The sequence below is a fragment of the Argiope bruennichi genome, chromosome 3 (assembly GCF_947563725.1).
Source record: "Argiope bruennichi chromosome 3, qqArgBrue1.1, whole genome shotgun sequence".
In the NCBI taxonomy this organism is placed as follows: Eukaryota; Metazoa; Arthropoda; class Arachnida; order Araneae; family Araneidae; genus Argiope; species Argiope bruennichi.
This window is the reverse complement of record NC_079153.1, coordinates 73,152,580-73,173,209: the sequence shown is the minus strand read 5'-3', so window position 1 is coordinate 73,173,209 and position 20,630 is coordinate 73,152,580. Positions and strand designations below refer to the sequence as shown.

At 25.9% G+C, this 20,630-nt stretch overlaps 1 protein-coding gene across 1 annotated transcript in view; it reads right to left on the bottom strand.

Moving 5' to 3' along the window:
* LOC129963105 (retinoblastoma-associated protein-like) overlaps positions 1-20,554 on the bottom strand; it is a 32,938-nt gene extending 12,384 nt beyond the window's left edge. Inside the window, exons 1-16 of the mRNA XM_056077178.1 lie at positions 20,367-20,554; positions 19,590-19,737; positions 19,457-19,512; positions 18,409-18,492; positions 16,006-16,137; positions 14,071-14,309; positions 9,824-9,903; positions 9,518-9,586; positions 8,821-8,933; positions 7,751-7,874; positions 6,098-6,271; positions 5,617-5,731; positions 3,588-3,751; positions 3,455-3,505; positions 3,272-3,354; positions 2,443-2,528 (exon numbers count right to left, since the gene is read on the bottom strand). Of these exons, the coding sequence (XP_055933153.1) occupies positions 2,443-2,528; positions 3,272-3,354; positions 3,455-3,505; positions 3,588-3,751; positions 5,617-5,731; positions 6,098-6,271; positions 7,751-7,874; positions 8,821-8,933; positions 9,518-9,586; positions 9,824-9,903; positions 14,071-14,309; positions 16,006-16,137; positions 18,409-18,492; positions 19,457-19,512; positions 19,590-19,715 (1,696 nt within the window). The 5' untranslated portion in view covers positions 19,716-19,737; positions 20,367-20,554. The remainder of the gene's footprint in view (positions 1-2,442; positions 2,529-3,271; positions 3,355-3,454; positions 3,506-3,587; positions 3,752-5,616; positions 5,732-6,097; positions 6,272-7,750; positions 7,875-8,820; positions 8,934-9,517; positions 9,587-9,823; positions 9,904-14,070; positions 14,310-16,005; positions 16,138-18,408; positions 18,493-19,456; positions 19,513-19,589; positions 19,738-20,366) is intronic.
* Positions 20,555-20,630: the final 76 nt, after the last annotated feature.

The window sequence follows — 20,630 nt, the reverse complement described above, 5'->3', positions numbered from 1 at the left end:
CTCCTCATCAGGCTTAATGCCTGTAGATTTCAGCTGCTGATATGCTGAGATAGCCCTATGCAAATAATCAGACATATCTTTACAGTCTGTATAGCGAGTGTTAACCAGTTCCTTTATTATTGAGACCTTTCTTGTGATACCTTTATCCTCATAGGTTTCTGCTAACACTTGCCAAGCCAGCTTCCCACTAGATAATTCCCTTAAGTCATTAAATATTGTCTCACTTACCCCCTCAACAATGTAAGATAATGCTTTTATATCCTTAGCAGTATCTTCTTTAATGCCTGCTACATAATCCCACAAGTCCTTTTTAATAAGATGCATTTTCATTGCAAATTTCCAATCCATATAATTAGCCCTACCAATTAACTGCCTATGATTGAATGAACCTTCTCCCCCAGGCATGCTGAATCCTGATTTTTTTTTTTTTATTTTTAACCCTAATCAAGCAAGACAAAGTTCCTTTGAAAGCAATTTTAATAAATTTTCTATTAAAATTAATTTATTTTCATATAGGAATTTGCTTAATTATTTAATTAAAAATGCAAGATTACAGTAAAAAAAAAAAATCATCAATCATAGTATCAAATACACTTAGGCCTACTACCATGTGGCTTTCCACGTGACCTTCATTTAATTCAATAATATATTTATCATAATTATCTTACAAAACATCTTATTCTTAAAGCTCTCCTGGGCCCATAACCTGAACAAATCAGAGTTAAATATAAGAGCAGCGAAGCAAGAATTAAGACACAAATGAATCAATCACATACCTGTTTAGTTGGAGACAGCAGGAAGAGAAGTAATTTTATTTAGTGAGCACACCTATATATAGCATACAGAATTGCTCATGCTGCCATCTATTGGCACATTGTATAATTAAAAACTAACATTTTAACATTTTGTTTTATAAATCTATTTAAAGAAATATTATTCAAATATTAATAGATCTATAGAGAGAAATAAAAAGAAATCAGATCCTATAAAACAATTTTAAAATAAAAATTGTTCCAATGTATATCAAAATGCTTGTGACACTCTTTCCTACAATCTCAAAATGTCCTTACTCATGAAAAGCTTTGGAAATGATTATTACAAGATATAATTGCTGTCCCCAGACAATTCATATTTAAAAATATGAAAGAAATCAGTATAAATTTTGGTATGCATTGACTAATATTTTAAACAAAATAAGTCAGAATTAAATAGCTTTAGCAGGAATGAAATAAATTTCTCAGTAGATCAAATATACAAATAAAATATAAAATGTTTTATCATATCTAAGAATTGTTTTTAGAATTTTAAATTTAATATCAAGTTAAAAATATACTATAATGTAAAATGAAAGCTCAGATTAATAGGAACTTGACCTTGTTCAGATAAATTAAATTTTTAATATAATAATCTATTAAAGGAAGTAAAATTATAAATACTTTAGTTTAAAAAAATAAAAAAACAAATAGAAAAATATATTCAATTAAAGAAATTCACACAGCAAATTTAAACACTTTTTTTTTTCATTGATTTAATTGAATCTTTATTACCAAGACTGGCTGAAGAAACAAAGAACAAACTTTCTGATAACAGAAAGCAGCTAGTTTAAACAAACAAAGTAAACATATTGTTAAACTTCTGGGCCTATAACCAACTGTTATCCTTCTAGGCTCATAATCAACTCTGTTATACTTTAGGGTAAACTAACCCAAACTTTAGTAAAGCAAGCAGTGAAATTTTTGTGTCAAGAAGGCATAAAGATGAAAGCAGTTTCTTAAAAAATTACTTTTATTAAAAATCAAGAATAAAGTCAATGTGCTCGTCACTGGAGCAATCAAAATAATAAGTTGAATAATAAAAACTTAAATCAACATTACCAGACCTCAGATTCGAACTGTCTAAAATAACTAATCGGCATAGTTAAAATGTTGAAACAACATACAGTTGCATAGCCAAACAGTTGACGCTCTCTATCTTAGAGCTAAAACACATTTCTCCTATTCCATATCCCTCTCTTCTCTAAAAACTACGACACGAGCCGAAATTAAAATAGTCGCTCGATTTGCATTGCGATTGTTGCCAACCACAAAACTCGCAAAAAGGTCGGATTCGAATCATCGGTTTGTTTACTTTCATTGAGATCATGGAACGGGATTGGAAAAACAACACAAGGACCGTAAAATTCGGATCCGAAAATAACTTTCGCATAGTTTTTCTTTAAATGTCTAACACATATCATAAATAATGAACATAAAATGTGACAGAAATGTAATTTCATTTTTTACAATTCAAATTACTTAGTCTACAAATACAATAATTAAAAATCCATTTAAATTTGATAGAATATTTAAATATAAAGATAAATATTTAATATATATATATATATATATATTATTATATATAAATATTTAGATAAATATTTAAATATAAAGAAATGAAACACACCCTTGTTGAGAAATAAATTAACTGCATGGCAAGCATGGGGAGTTCCAGGTGTTTTCTGAGAAGGATCTTTATTGGGAGACCAGTAGCTAAATAACATACACACAAAAATTTATTCATATAAATAAAACTGAAATACTTACATTGTTGTGCTTTATAAAAATTCATCACACTATTAAAAAAATTTTCCTAAAATTTTGCTCCCAATTACGATGAAGCATAAGGAAAAAACATAAGATGTATTTTATCTTTTTGATATCAATTTAAATATCTCTTTTAACTTGAAAATTATTTTGACATTTCTTATCACTTAAATAATGATTCAAAAATTACCTGCCTTCAATAGTCAATGAAGATTGAAATTCACTGTTGAAAATTATTGCTTTCATATTCCAAATTGTAAACACATATTTGAGTAATCATTCATGTTTAACTAAATTTTGTAGCATTCTTTAAAAATTATTTATAATTTATGGAAAAATTAGCTTTTTGCAGTTTTTGAAAATTCTGTAAGATAGTCCATGGTTTATCGAGAAACCATGATATATTAAATTCTTTAGTGCAACACATTTTCTTTCTATGCTAAAAAAAAGTTCAGGATGATAGAAAGGTTTTGTGCATTGCAACATTTTACATAAAAAAAAAATAATGTGTTAAACATAAGATAAATTAATTTTTTGTTATAATTTTTTTAGGGGATTACAGCATAAACATTTTAAATTTTCTTCACAAATACTAAATGGGAAAATATCATCCAGAACAACACTGGATATATTAATTAGTGCCAAACTACAAAAATATCTAAAAGAAATTAATAATATCCAACAATTACCTTTTAGAAGGCACAGGGGAATATTTTGCTTTGCAGCAAGGAGAGCAACCATTTCCTGATAATCCACCAAAAACAGCAGAGCCCTGTAAGATTTTTTTTTAAATCTCAGAATGGAATTGTATTGGCAATACAGACTCATTGTAAAAGAAAATAATTAAGAAATGAAATAACATTTTAACTTACATTTACCCAAGCAAGAGAATCAAGGATTTTGTCTTCGATAAATTTCAGATGCTAAATATACAAAAACAATTAAAGCCTTAGGTACAAAATGAGAATTAAAAAAATAATTAATGATGTTAAAAAATAACATTACATTGATAATTTGCATGGTGATGGTGGGAGCACCTCTGATAAAACATTCTATGATCTTAAAGAAGTCAAAAGCCTCTAAATTAAATACTTTCAAAATCCAAGGAAATCCAACACCTTGTGCTTGAAAAGACCCGGCATGAGGAATTGGTGTAAAATTGACAGGACCTAAAATTTAATAAATACACCTTTAATTAAATTTGACAAATGTACAAATGGAAACAGGAATAAGAAGGAAGAATAATTTAACTTTTTTTATTCAAAATTTTATTATTCACAATTTTTTATGCCACTTTTTCTTCATTCCTCCCTTCATCCAACATATAAATTATTTTATACATGAATAATAAAATAATGCATTTATAATCATATGCATATATGATATCATACGGTATCTACACAAAAACCTTTCATCAAAAGAAAGCATTTTGTTTCGTCCATATTTAATGATGAAGAAAAATAAAATTAGTGATGATAGTAGAAATAGTAGCTAAGAAAAAGTAAAATTTAGTGGAACAAGATTATCTTTAATTTTTAGTAACATTCGTCATTTTTCATTGCTTTCTTTAAGTTTAACAATTTTATTTACATGATTTACTTTTTAAAAATAGCATTTTCACCTTTTGAAACAGGACAAGGGAAAATAAATAAATGTAATCACAATTACAGTATAGGGGGGGGGGCAGCGGGAGTTGTATTCTCAAAACTCTTATATACTTCCCATTAAATCTTTTACCTCCAAACCCTTCCTAAATTCTGGACAGTGAATACTTTACATGCCATTGGTAAGTTACCAATAAAGGTTTTTGGCATGGATCTAGCATTTTTACTGAATCTATCAGGAGAATATGTATTTTGGATGTCTTTTTGCTGATCAACTGATATAAAATTTTGGCACGTAATTACAGATGGAGTCACAAGATAATATATCAAATTTTATAGATTTAAGTCATTGTATTTATGAAATATTGTGCTTACATGCATGAAAAGGTTTAGTCTAAAAGCACAAAATTGCTAAAAAATCTGCATTTTAAATGTTAAGCCTGTGAGTCAAATTTTATCTACTTAGCTGTTTCATTTTGCAATTATTGAGTTTACTTGCACCCGGGAATCCAACCAGACAAACAGACTTTCTGTAAATGGAACGTATTCAAAATTTGATGGAAATCTACAAATTTGGTAGCAAGTCCATTAACAAATTTCATCTGTCAAGCTCAAAGCGTTTTTTAGTTATCGTTTTCACAGAGAGACATAGTGCCAAAAATGCGTTTTTTCAATTCAGGAAGGTATAAGTGTGGAGACTCATCAAAATTTACAGTTTGAATTTTTTTGACTTCCTGTAAACTTTATATATGAAAAAGTAACAAATCGGCAATACTAAAAATATAGTAGATCTATAAATCTATGTGCAGTTTTTATATATTCAATCTCCTAGCCATTCTGATCCTCCAAAAAATTATTTAGTCTTTTATTAGGTTGCTTAAATTAAGAATGCAGAAAAAATTATATAAAGATTAAAATTACAATTTATTGATTTGAATTTATTCATAAATCAAACCTTTTTGCATACAATACCTAATATAAAATACAATAATCAATTTAAATTTTTAAACAAACAATGTCTTTCAATATAAATTGAATCAGTAAAAAATTCTGTCTACAGGTAATTGTTTTATCACTGTAAAATTTGTATTCGTTGAGAAAAAGGGATATTTATATCAGAATTAATATACAACATAATACTATTAAATATATCATAAATAAGAATCAGAGATTATAAATTTTATTTCCTGATAAAATATGAGTAACTAAGAAATTTAACAATATTAAATTAATGCAAGAAATGTAAATAGACTTTCAGGTAAATATTTATTCTTGAACAAAATACAATCTAGATTATATAAACAATCTTACATACTATGTAAACAGAGCTTTTCTATACTTTATTTTGAAGACAATAAAAACAAATTACAAAAAATAAATATTTTTAAAACTTAATTAACTATGGCAATTATAAAACACTTTATGCTTGCCTATTGAGCCACAAGACATGAGAGTCACTTCCAAACAACAAGCTAAGAGAGATTTATGAAAAACAACATTTTGTATAAAAGAGGTGAATTCAGGAGCAGACAAACGTTCTGCTTCCTGTAAAAAAACAAACAAACATGAATTTTATAAATTTGCTTATATTAAAAAATAATACACTAACTATAAAATTTCTTTATTATAATTTGGTATCTACAATATGCTTATAAAACCAAAAAATTCATTAAAAATAGTATTTTGAAATGATTGAATATTCTCATTAGCTTTTATTATAAATAGATTCAATGCTCATTGCTCATTTAAAGGTTTAAGTGTGTAAAATAAGAATGATAAAAAAAAGAAAAAAAAATACATTTAATGTTCTTAAAACTAAAAATAAATATATAAAATCTTTAAAAAAAATACTGAAATATTTTTCAAAGTTACTCTTCATAGTATATATCAAATATAGTTAAAGAAAGTTACTTTTTTCAGCAAAGCATCCAGCATCAGATAATAATACTTGGAAGCCAACTGAAATCTCCTCTCAGCTAAACTTTTATCACTACCTTCATGAGCTTGCATAAACTCAGCAATAAATGTGGCTTTTGATTGACTTAGGAAATCTCTGATAACATTTGATGCATCTACAGAGCACTCCTAGAATCAGAATGAAATAGAAAAAATTATAATGGAATTAAAAATAATTTTAAAAAATAAGTTAGTTTCCAAAACAGTAGTTTAAATATTGATAAATGTTTTACAAGAATAAGCAAATATGTTCAAACCACTTTTTGGATTTCTTTTTGATAAAAACAAATAGCTGAAAGATTCATAAAAGAAGCAACATTAATAACAATATAAAATCCATTTTTTGCATCATATAATCAATCTCACAATTTTTTTAATTAAGCAGGTTTCAGTATAAATATTAATATAAAGTGATATAATTTGGGACTATTGGTAAACTTTCAAATATTAAATAAGAATTATAACTGAACTAATTGTGAATCTTCAGTAGAATAAAGAAAAATATTTATAACTTCGATTTTAATAACAAGACTGGCATTAAAATCAAATATAAAAGGTCTCAATGATAAGAACTATCAAAAATTTAAAATCCACAATAATCCTATAAATATTTAAATTCCTGTTTCAAATCCATATAAACCCTATTTATAAATGTGTATAAACATTCATTCTGAATAATGAATCCTAGAACAATCATATGAAGAGCTAACAGTTAAATCAAAGTTTAATAATGTCAAAATTTCAAATCATGAGTAAGCTTCTTTAACCAGTATTATTTTTTTAAAAAAATGACAGAAATATATCCAATAGAAATAAATCTTCTGATTACATAACTCTAATACAAAAAGCTGAATAACATAACATATAACAAAAAAAAAATTATTTGTCTTTAGATGCAATTACTGGAGTGAGACAGGGGAACTGTAGTTGAATTGTTAAACAGCAAATTCTTTAAATCATGTAAAATTTAATTAAAACATATTTTCAAATGGGTAACAGAGTAAATGCAGAATAATATTGCAGTCTAAACAAATATAAAAATATTTGACTTAATTGTCTTAAATAAATGGAGTATGGATTTGAGTAACAAAATTTAACTATCTTCTTAGTCCCTTTTTTGCATTTCCCAAACATGCAGTTGTAAAGAAATTTTTGTTACAAATATACAGAACTGATTCAAATATAGGTAATGTGTAGAGCATTTTCTGCTTTTTAAAGTGTATATAATACAAGACTATTTAATCTTGCATATAATATTTAAATCCAAAGATAATAATTTAATGCTTTTTCATGCACAATTAATACAAATTGCTCTTTAGACAATAATTGACTAGTAAGAAACAAAAGAATTTACTTATTTGGAAAAGATCAAACTCTAGATGCACGGATTTTGGATACAGATAACCCAAGAGGATTTGTTTTTATAAAATATCCTATCCTTTTAGTACATAGCATAACAGTAAACTATAATTTAAGAGATTAAATAATTGATACATCACTTTCCATTCTTAATCCTCAAATCATCTGAATCAAATCAAATAAAACTATGTCAGTAGAAATATAGATATTAAATGAGAAATAAAGTATGTAAATATTTCAAGTAATTACTTGTAAAGTATTTCTGAGATTTTCTGTTAAATCATCTGGTGCAGAAAGTAATATGGTATTGAGAGCTTCAGATGTGTCAAGGGTTCTCCTGATCAAAGTTAAAGGATATTTTCGTGGAGAATGACTAGAAAAGAAATAAGAAGAAAAAAATGTTATGCACATTCACTTAATTCAAATTTTATCAATAAAAATGAAAAAAAAATGTGTACAACCATATATTAATGAAAATAAACAACAAACAAATAAAGCATTTAGTCACATTCAAGCATATCACATTCTCATACATGCCAATTTTATCATTTTTCATTATTTGACATTTTTTTTCCTTACTTTTCTTTCCTACCTTCTTCTTACAACTAACTTTTTCTTTTGTTTTCTAGTTGATAATTTAACTAACATTAAAGAGAAAAATGAAGCAACTGTCGATTATATTAAGATATTCAAATATGTATTCTCAACCAGTCTCCTTATAATAAACCAATTATAATATATTGCATATATACATGCATGATAATTGTTTCAGCAACTTCCTTTTCAGACTTTTTTTTATCAAGTCAGCTTTGATTGATTTTTTTAAAGTTAAAAACACTAGGCTGATTTAGAAATAATCATGAATCTTTCTAGAGAATTCTGAATTAACATGTAAAATTTGATACTGTATCTCATAAAAATATGAAATTCCACTTTGCAGTAGCAATTAAAAAGGGGGGGGTCCCCCCCCCTTCGGGCAACTAAATGAGAGTTTAGCATTAGCTTGAAGAGAAATCGCTATGATTAAATAAAGAGTTTCTTCAATAATTTAAGATAAGTCTTCATTCTTAAATTTTATTTATATGCATATGATATTAAAAGAAATGTCATAATAAGAATTTTTTTTTTCTTGTGGTACTCAAACTTTTTTCAGTAAGAAAAAAGTATAAAACATCATTAAAATGGGAAAAAACAAACAAACAAAAAAAAAAGAATAATTAATAATACAAATGGAAAAATAAAACAAAAAAATACAAGATGTGCATGCAATTTCTTTAGGAGTAATACATATAACTAATATATTCAATAATCATATATACTTTTTTTCAGATATAGATGGTAACAAATGCCAATCTTTTTCTAAAAAGAGACTCTCATCTACATCACCACTTTGAATATACAATTGAAGATAGATTAACTGCAAATCTTGAACCTATGGAAGAACAATTTTTAAAAGATAAAGTTCATGTAAATGATTTAGTAAAAAGTTAGTGAAAATTATGTGATGGAGATTTTTTTTTTCTTTATTTTCCACAGGAGAAGATTAGTTATTAAAGCTGAGAGAAAATGATTTAAATAATTAAATACATTAATATTAAACAATTTTAATACTAATTTGCTTGATATTTAACTATATTACTTTTTAACTTCTGGGTGCAAAAGTTGAAAATAAAACAATAGGAAAATAAATAATTTAAAATTAATGTTTTAAAGTTATACTTGAAAATTAATTATCTAAAGTATTCTAGATATGTAAGAGATAGGCGGCAGTAATAATTCTTATTAAAAACAAATTCTTTAATCAAAACAAAATTAACTGAAAAATTTTTTAATAATATATTAAAAAACTGTTTTAATAGATAGTTTTATTTTTAAATATTGATGAAATCACAAATACACTCGAGCAATTCTATTATTAATGCAATATTAATGATTTACATGAAGCTAAAAATCATAATAAATGTATAATAACATATATAAATAACATACATAAATAATATTAAATATCTCACAAACCTCAGGAAACTTAGAACCAATGTTTAATTCATTGGCAACATGCAACCATCCATCATACACAGCTTTCACCTTTAAAAAGTTGAAAGAAAAACATGATTTTTTAATTTGATAATAAAAGAAAATTTTAACTGTTTTCAATTTTGCAATCGTTATTTTATCAAATAATAATAGAAAAAACACAATTTAAAAAAGAAACCATTTAAGAAAACTGAAATTTGGAATTTAGGAAAATTTTTTCCTTTAGAAATTTTACAACATAATTATAAAAATAATCGTAATTGTTCAAACAGTAATAGAAATACTCACTTCCTCAGATTTTGTGTGAAAATGATTACTTAAAACGTCTAAAATGGTCAATAAATCTTCATTCTTTGCAACAATGCTATCTATAGGAAAAGAGAAGAAAAACAATGTATCATGTTGTAACTTTTTTTAACCTTATCAAACTTTGTTAATAAAATAAATATGTTCTGTTGGGGTTGTAACCAGTATGCTTTAATGTTTCTAAAAATTATTTTATTTCACTCTCTTCCTCTCTGCTTTTTTTTTATTTTTTACTGCTGCTGTGCTTCAGCTACAATGTTTAAATTAGAAACCAAGATTTTCTTAAAGTTGCTGTATTAGACTTAAGATATTTTAGATATAACTGAAATCATTATATAGTAAAAATATTATGATATTCATGCAAGAAAGAAGTTGGGTTGATTGCAAGATAAGGAGTCCAATAATATGTATGTATCTTTAATGAATATTTTGTTTTATAATGCTCAAATGATTGTAGTTTTTCATATTAATTGCACTTATTTATTTATTCAACTCTAGAAGAATATATTTCCACACACATACACCTTCCAATATACAGATATTGCTATTTTACTACTTCATATTCTGATCCATTTTCTTTACAACAATTACTGTTTTTTGTGCCACTGGTAACATTTTTGATTCAATAGTCAAAGAAATAATCTACCAGACTAAAAAAGCTTATTTGTACTTTTTTTTTTTTTTTTTTAATTTAGTTAAACTTCCTGCCTTTTTATCTAACCAGATTTCTTTTTAACTGACTCATCCTTTATATGAAGCTCAATTGTTCTATATCTCAAGAATTGCTTTCCAAAATAATCATTCATTTACTTATAATATATTTTTTTAAATTCTGTTGTATTATTCTTATTATACACAGTCCATAATAGTATCTCAACACCTATGGTTTTAAATTCTATTTTTTTTTCAAGTTGCTGTAATAATATATCATCAGCTTGTATTGAAAATTCATTGTTATGTATTTGCTTTATTAATATCTGAATTCCTTCACAAGTTTCTAATGTGTTGAAACTGAAAATTCTTCAGCTGTTAAAAAATTTACAAATCAAGTTCTAAAAATTCTGAATAAATCTTTAGAATGAAAATATGGCACTGGGGATGCTCTGAGGAACGTCAAAATAAAATACATTCCTCAAATAGATTTGGTTTTTGCCAAGTTTTCAAAAATGATGTTTGTAAAAAATATTTTAAATCACAAATAGAATTTCAATAGTTTATTTTATTTTATTATCAAATATCATTCAACACAATAAATTATTTTGGAAATTAGAGAGGTCTTTTTAAAATTTACTTCATCCTATAGGATATTTTGTACCATATATTTAAAAAATAAATCTATACTTTTATTTTTTTGTGATTACAAATAATAATCTGGCATTAATACAGAATATAAATTAGAAAAAGATTTGATGTTCTATATTCACAAAGATATTTTTAAGTAAATTAAAGATATTATATCACACATAGAATTTTTTATTTTAAAAATAACGTGAAATTTTTTTTTTTAGATGTTTAAGTTCTGATTTCAGTTTAATAAAACTCTCAAAAAAAAAAGTTTTTTTTTTTTTTTTTTTTTTTTTTTTAACTTAAAAGCCATAAAAATTTATATTATAATTTAAATATAAAAATGCAAAATGTAAATTTCAATCAACATTAACATTCACATGCAACATTGTATTCTAACTTACTACTGATAGATGCTAAAGTAACAGCAATGAGTACACTTCATTTCGTAATTAATATTCCAGAACTTACAGTTTAAAGCAAATTTTGAGATTACAATGCAAGTATCCTTACTGCTATCCATCATACTACTACTACTAATTTTATTCAAATAACTACTGCATTACTAAATTCATCCTTGAGCTGAAACAAGATTCATTAAAAAATATGTTAATCTCACAAAAATTCTTTACTTCTTTGATAGTGCAATAAAGAAGAAAATATAAGAGACAAATCAAATATTATTTATTTATATTTGAACAAATAATCTGCAGTGTTTTGTTGAAACCTTAATTTAAAAAACTATTTGATTTTGCTAAAACCTCTATTTTTCTTTAGCTTTCCAATTAGTTTATTTACAGGTTTCTACAATATAGAAACCATCTCTACAACTTTTCACTTTTTTTATATTTTAAATCATTTAGTCCAGTATAATATGTTTCCTTTTTTTCTTGTTTTCATAGTTTTATGATTGTCAAAAGCATAAATGAGCAAGGATTACATACTTAGAGTGAGCATTTTATTTTGCATATAATCTAAATCTTTTCAAATTCGGAAATTTTCAATTCGCTGCATTTTTTCAATTTCATTAAAATAAACATTTTACAACATGCTTCGTCCTTACACTTTTCTAACACAATATTTCCATCTAAGGAATCACTTAGCTTGAAAAATTCATTTTCAGCTACAACTTAGCCATGAAATAATGCTGTTAAAATTTTTTTATGAACATCTTTGGTCTTTTGAATATTTTGATAAAAAATTGATGCATTTGAAATTTCAAATTCCTCAAATTTTACAGAATTACAAGCCCTATTTTAAAAATATATATACAGAGCATCACATGAAAAAATTCAATCTATTTTTAGAGATATTTGCAATACACAAGGAAAAAAATAGTCTTTCATCCTATTGATGTTTTTCTGGGCTAGTTTGATCATTTTCCTTATATCTAAACTACTCACAATACTAGCAAATATATTGATGACTTGTTCAAAACTATATGAATGAAGGTATATACAATGATCTGGAATTTATGTTCCTATTTTTTTTTATCAAAAAAATTTCTTAGCATTTTGTTTCCAAAAAATTCATATTAGCTTTGGTGATATTGGCATATATATCTTTTTTGAAAATCAAATTTATATGTTACTTACAGTTATTATATCCTCAAGAGCATTATTTATCACAACACCAAAAGTTTTAAAGGGCATCATTTTTATATTCTGCACCAGAAATAGTAAAAATCAACAGTTTATTTGGTAAAATATTAAAAGTAGTTTAATTATTTTGGTTAACAAGAAAAAAAATTTAACAGGTAGAGTAAGATCTGGTTTACATTTTGAAACAAATTTATATAATTTAGATTTTTATGTAAGAAACTTGTCTTTTTCAATGTTCCGAGTGCATCCTTTGTAACAATCATAGTAAATTGAATATATGACAAGTTTTAAGAAAATTCTCCATCTCTGAAAATTCTATGTATTCCCATCTTCTCTTAATAACAAATCTTTGAATAAATAATACATACTAGATCAAAAAAGTTCAACATACCATATGGATACTACTATATAAAGTTGTTGATAACAAGCAATCTACATCTATCTATATTTATCATTATGCTTGAAATATATATATATATATATTTTTTTCATCACTGAGTGTCAAAAAAATTTCCAAATAACTTACTTTAATAGTCTTTCTCTAATTCAGTTTTCCTCTAGAATTATGAACATTTTTTTAAATGTGTTCAGCTATAAAATGACTTACAAAAATTGAAGCCAATCTTCTGGGTTTCTTTTCCATTCCAAAATTGATGTACAAAACCATTTGCAAAACTTTGTTGAATGTTTCATTGAACATTAGATTATTTACATAAAGATAGATTGACACTTAAATAAAATATTTTTAATGAATAAAGCAATTCTAGATGAAATTAAGTAACAGCATTCATTTTGTAGGCAGGGAAAAAGAAATTTTTAAATTTTTTCAACAATGTAGCAATATTACTGAAAACAAGCTTAAAATTCTTTGTAAGAATCTTATAAATAATAACTCTCCTCACACTTCAAAGACTATCACTTTGACATTTAAATGCTGTGAAGATACAATAATGTAATAAATTTATTTTCAGCTGCTGAATCTGTTGAAGTTTTTTTTCCACTTGTAAAGATAATCATGAATGCTGCTTCTTCCCTCTTCCTCTAAACCACAAAGAAAGAAAAGATTAGCAATTGACAACATCTCCATGTCAGCATCTTTTTCCATCAGTGGAATTCGCACAGCAAAATCAAGTCATAAACCAGTATCTTCTTCCAATAACTAATAAATATATTTTTACCTATTTTTTAAGAGCCCAATGAAAAATTAATAATTTTTCTGGGTCCCAAACAAAATAAATAAGAGGAGACTCAAAGAGACTTTAAGGATCATAGGAATCCTGGTATATATACTTCAAACTAAAAAACATGTTCAGATAATTGTACTTTTACATAGCAATAACATACCAAAAGGAGGCAAAAGCATGAAAGAAGGAGTGACTCTGATGACTTCTCCAATGCAGCAGAGCAATAAATGAAAAGTGGCTAGAAGTTCTTGCCTATGCCACAGCACTTTAGCCTTAGCTACCAAAAACAGCATCCAGCACAGAGTTTTGTGCTTTTTCAGGAGAGTATTTGCTTCTGGATTGGAGTGATTTGATGGAGTAGGTGAACTTGTGTCAAGATGGAAAATTTCTGTTGACATGCTGAAACAGAAAGAATTCTATTGAGTTACAATCAATGCATATATTTAATTTCTAAATTAAATCTATAATTATGTTTCCAGAAATTAAAAAAAATAATAATAAAACAAATAAAATCCAAAGTCATATGTTTTCATACTTATTTAATTTTATCTTAAAACAAATACCATATCTAATATTTTTAAAAATCTAACATTATCACATTTTACCAGCGATTTTATAAACAATGAGACCTGCCTCTAATTTTAATTTAGAAAAAATAATAACCATCAAACTATATTTAGAGCAGAAAATGCTTTAAAACAAAAAAATCTCAAATGCCTTAATCAGAAGATGCAGAGAATGAATAGTATTTCTTGTATTAAATCATTGAATTTCAAGAAGAATCATCCAAAATCTACAAAAAGAATGGGTTAGAAACTCTTTAAGAACTAATTATTTGCTCCCCTAATGAACTTTAATTTTATTTCAAGTTTTCACAGGAAAGACAAAAAATATAATTTTCTTCTGAAAAAGGAGATTTGTAAAATGATCTTATAATATCTTTGCCTTAGTAAATCTAAAAAAAAATCGAAATCTATAAATTCGGTACAAATGTAATTGTAAATATATATTTATAAAAAAATTATTACAAATACCTTAATTATGGAGGGAAATTCCTAAAATATTTGATAAATTCACACAAAAGGCATTGCCTTAGTATTCTTACTTCTCGTAAATTATGTTGGCTTTTTCCATTTCATTATCCTTTAGCGGTATGTGATGTGCTAGGATAGAACCTGGGACCTTGTGGTTCGCAGTCCAGTAACTAAACCATTATGCGAAAGCAATTGCTCGTGCAGAGTAGTTGTTAACTGGCTTATATGCTATTCACTACAGACTCTCCCTCCAGTCAGTCGGAGGTGAGACGAACGATATGACTGTTGAGTGGCGATGAATTTTTAGCTGTTGTCTAATGGGCCTGTACCTAGTTGAGTAGCGCCAAGCGTTACAGCGAGCGTGTGTGGTGAGTGGTTGCTGATGCTGTGTCAAGCGAGTCTGACGACTTTGAATTGCTGCGTCAAGTGAATCTGACGACTTTGGTTTGCTGCGTCAAGTGACACAACAGCTGTACGAAGGTTCAAGGTTCATTGTTCGAGGTCACCAATTTAGCGGTCCCAGGATAGAACCTGGGACCTTGTGGTTCGCAGTCCAGTAACTAAACCATTATGACAAAAGCAATTGCTCGTGCAGAGTAGTTGTTAACTGGCTTATATGCTATTCACCACAATCCTATTAGCACAAAATGCCGTACATTATATTCACAAAATCATGCATCAGATTATAGAACAGCATCGTCATTATATCATATAACATTTTGAGTTAAAAGAATAAAAAGTTTTAAAGTTTTAATTTTTATAGATAAAGAATAAATGACATTTATAAAATCAATAAACAATTATGAAATACTGAAATAAAAAATAAACTAACATTTGCAACATTTGACTGAAATTTGTTTTAAAACATAATGCTAAAGAATGAAACTTTATATTTAAAGAACCTTAAAATTTAGTCCATTCCTTCCAATATAAAATTTAAATTATTCATAGTAATTCTTAATTTAAAAACTGTAAAAGAATTAAAATTTATATACTATTAGGAAAGGATAAAAAAGAGGCAGACACTTTAGTAATATTTTTATCATAGTTAAAATCTATACCTTTCAAACTTATCAAAGAGTGCTGAAACAATAAGATACTTCCGTTCCAATGCAATAAGATTTTGCTTCACATTATCACTTAAAGGGTAGTTCTTCTTCAAGAAACATGTAACATTGAAGAATTCCATGATACTAAAAAGAGAATTTGCAGATGAAAAATGATTTAAAACATAAAAAAAATCAGGGGAAAAAAAAAGAAAAGAAAGAGAAGGAAAAAAAAAACGTTATTACTTCTTTTATGACAAGTTAATTGTATATATTTTATAATATCTAATAAAAAAAACTTTCAAATTATAATATCATTTCTCATGTATGATTTAAATTCTTCTTAGGTATAAGGAGCAATTCATGATTCCAAGATATGCTAATGATTCATGAACCGAAGATAATCACCTCTCAAACTAAGTTTTCTTTCTATCTTCTGCTTTTTTTATTTCTTCTATTAATTTACCTTTAAATTACCAACAATAAGACCCATCAAAAAGGAATCATCTGGTTATCTGGAAATAAGCCATAATTTCAGAATTTGCTCTATGTATCACCCACATAAGTGATTAACTAGCTGGAGACAGAGAAACTGCATATTTTCTTGGGGTTTGAAAATCAGGCTGGCCATTGTTCTCGAAAATAATTCAAGTTGTCATCACCCTAGTTATGAGAAATATTCGTCCAATTTTCTGAATATTAAACCCTTTGTTTAGACATTCATTTTTTTTTTCTAAGCTTCTACAGTTCACTAATCCAGCTTATACAGGATATATTTCAAAACTTTATATTCCAAAACTACTTGTTTTTTCGTCAGATAAAAACTTCCAGTCTCCGTAGGTACTGCATTCACTACACTCAAGCTAATACGATAGAGCTCAGAGTAAATCGAAAGATGCAAGTTTGAAATGCAAAAGATACATCCATTTCTCGCATTTCTATTTTATTATTTAGTACAAAAAATGTTTTGTCAATAGATGAAATGCATCATGCTAAAGCTAAAAAGATTGTAAATATACAATAAGCTAAAGCTGCATCACTATTACAAAGCTATAGGTAAAAACTATATTGGCATTGGTAATGTATTAAATTTAATATATATATATATATATATATATATATATAAAGCTCTGAAACCTCAACAACTATGGTTACCGAAAAAAGCAGTCTATACATTAATATATGATAGAATACAAAATGAAGAATTTTATTCAAACAAAAAAGTAATATGAATTAAAATAATGAAGAAACTAACATCAAACATCTATCCTAAATACTCCATTTGATAATAAATTTTCTAAATGCTGCAAAAATTTAAAGTTCTCATTTAGAAAGCAAAACCTATATACAGCACAAATTAGGAATCTCAAATCTATGTTAGCTGAATAATTAAATTTTTTAAATATATCAGATGACATGATACAGATTCTTATTATAGATTTTGTCATCTATTATTTAAAAATATCTATTATTTTTCAATAACATTATTAAAAAAAAAAAAAACTAGGTAGATGAATATCAACTTAATATAAACCTCACTTTGAAGGCCAACTGTGAGGAAATTTTGTTAAAGTTATACTCAAAAAAAGTAATGTGTTTCTCTGCTCGAAAACAACATGGTTACATTTTCTAAAGAATTTCAAAATTCAATCTACTTCTTTAGTCAGAAATAAAATGAAAAATTCTAACTGACTCTCTTTTTAAAAACAAAGCAAGATCTAATTCTAAAATCCAGATGGTGAGGAGATTCCAACACTTCAGAAGGAGCAAATATTGCCAGCTAGCATCCATTCCAAAATTTACCAATGATCTCTTCTTAAATTCCTCATGGTGATCATAATATTACTAATAATAATTAGTATATCTGTGATTCCCATTAAATGACAATATATGATAAGTGGCAGATTTCGAATTCACTTGATTTTTATTGCTAAGCTATTTAAATGAACACATACTGAAACTAATATTCATTCACAAAATTTCCTATTGGCAAAATTAAATAAAATATAGCCAGACAACTACATAAATACTCAAAGCAAAACATATAATGCACTATTTTAATTTTTCATCTTTGGAACAATATAGTTTCATCTAAGTTACTAAGCTTCACAAAATTTTAATCAGCATTTTGTATGAGAGATAACACTGACAAAAGTTTGAAATTTACTGTAACTGGAAATATATATATAGTAAAAATAAGGGAAGGGCCAAGGACATTTAAAGTAAGATGAAATAAAAATAATAAAACCCCTTTTACACTCAATTTCACACAGATTCATACCTTTAAAAGAAATAATGATAATTAATTTAACAAAACATTAATATAAGTTGTGTTGTAATGTATAATACTCAAACACTTTAGCATTTACAAATAAATAAAAATTAATTATAATTATAAGAAAAATGAAATAATTTTACTTGATATCAGCTTTATCCAACAGCTGAGAAACAGTGATTTCTGGTTGTGAATTATTTCCTTCTTGGTCCACATGAAAGGAATGGCTAAAATATATTTTAATTCAAAACATCTTTTATTTTTTAAATTTTATTTTAAAGATTTATTTTTAAAATAATACATGTAGTTTAATATTCCTAAAAGTAAAATTTGATATGTCTGTATCCAAAAATCTTTTCTTTTTTAATTATTATTATTAAAGTTTTGAAAATATATATACAATAAAATACTATTATTATATATATGTATATAAATAATTATAAATATTACTTTCAAATGAGATGCAAAGAGAAAGTTTGTAACATAGAATACTAAGTAAATGATTAATTTTTCAGAATCAGATGAAAACTATTAAATTATTTTCAAAACATTATTTCACTTTTTATCTTTTGAACTAAATTTGAAAAAGAAATTTTTAAGTAATGAGGGATTTAGATAAGTCAAATACTAAAATAGTATTTAATTTCCATATTAAAATATTCAATCTAACAATGGAAAATTTTATTGATGAAAAAAATTTAGTTAATATAGTAAATTTAGCATAATTAAAAGAAATTCCACTACTGCATTCAAATTTCCTTTAATAAAAAAGTATACATATAATTAAAAAAATATTGGAAACTAAAGAAAACATAAGTATATTTCTTCATTGATTAAAGAAAAATAAAAGGCTAAAGGAAATATTTTAAGTGGGAATGTAATTTTACTGAATGAATTCACATTTAATATATATATATATATATATATATATATATATATATAGTCTAAACAATTAAAATATCTATACAATGGTATATAAAAAATATATGCATCACAAAAAATTGAATTTAATTTAAAAACCAATAATTTAAGCATAAACCAAAGACTCTAATATATGAAATTAAATTTTTAAAAAATCCATGACAATCTAAATGATATTCAAGACTGACAAAATATATTTATTAAAGTATGAGGTTTTAATCAATTGAATCAATCATATATCCTATGAAAAAAAAATTTAATTATACTTACAAGTTATTTTGAACTGACACAAAAACTGCACATGCCAACAAAGCTTTCTTAGAAATCTACAAAAAATGAAAAACAGATCAGAAACAAATATGACAATAGTTTTTTCAGTTTATAAAGCTTTTAAATAACAAACCTTTTGTCCACATTTAAGATAAACTGGCATAACATCATGCAAAAATTGTCTTGCACTATCATTCACAGCAGAAGAAAGTTTCAGGTCAAAAGAAAAAAGTTGAAATTCCTCAATGAGAGTCTCCATATTCAAGTAGATAACAATGAAACTAAAATACATATAAAAAATATTTATATTAAAAACTTAAATGAAGATTATTCATCTTCCTTAAATAAAAAATCAGATGACAAATTTAAAAAAAAAATGTTTCTTTAAAACTATTTTTTTTACCAACATATTTTTCCTTTTAAAGAGAAATTCATAAAATCGGTTTTGATATTTTTGTGTAAAGGAAAATCTTTTAATTACTAAAATACATAAATCTGCTTATAGCTATAAAAACAGTGAAATATGATCATTATCATTTAATGATGGCTAATTGACCAAGTTTGCTATTATTTTTCATTTTACATAGTTTCATGATTAACTGCACATGAAAAGAATTTGAAATAATTCCATAAATTAAATTCCTGAATGTAAAATAAGAATATTTTATGAAAATTAAAAATAGTTTTAAAAGATTGAAATCAATTATAGTAGCATATACAAAAAAAAATGATTAAGAAGAGAATAATTATAATTGATAGAGCAAAACGGAATGCACCCCTCTCCCCTAATGTATGAAATTAACTTGTGAAACAAAAAACCTTGAAAACTATTCATCTGAAAAAAATCGAACCGTAATGCATTTTACTAGTTCAATGTATTATGGTACACTTCCTTCCGTTCGTTTCTTACCCAAGTTCTCCAAAGCATTTAAATATTAATGGTATTCTTCGATGATTCTTATAGTAAGCAAGTCATAATAACTTCTAGTATTCGGAAATTAGACGACTATCATGAGGTACGATAGCAACAAAATTTGACGAATCACATTACGAAACTCGGACGAGCCCACTGAAAAAGCCCGCGAAACATGCAGACAAGAGCAGAATTGCGCTCGAAACCTAATAAAGTTCGTCGCCGGGAAGAAGAGAAGCATAAAATGCCGCTCAGAATAAT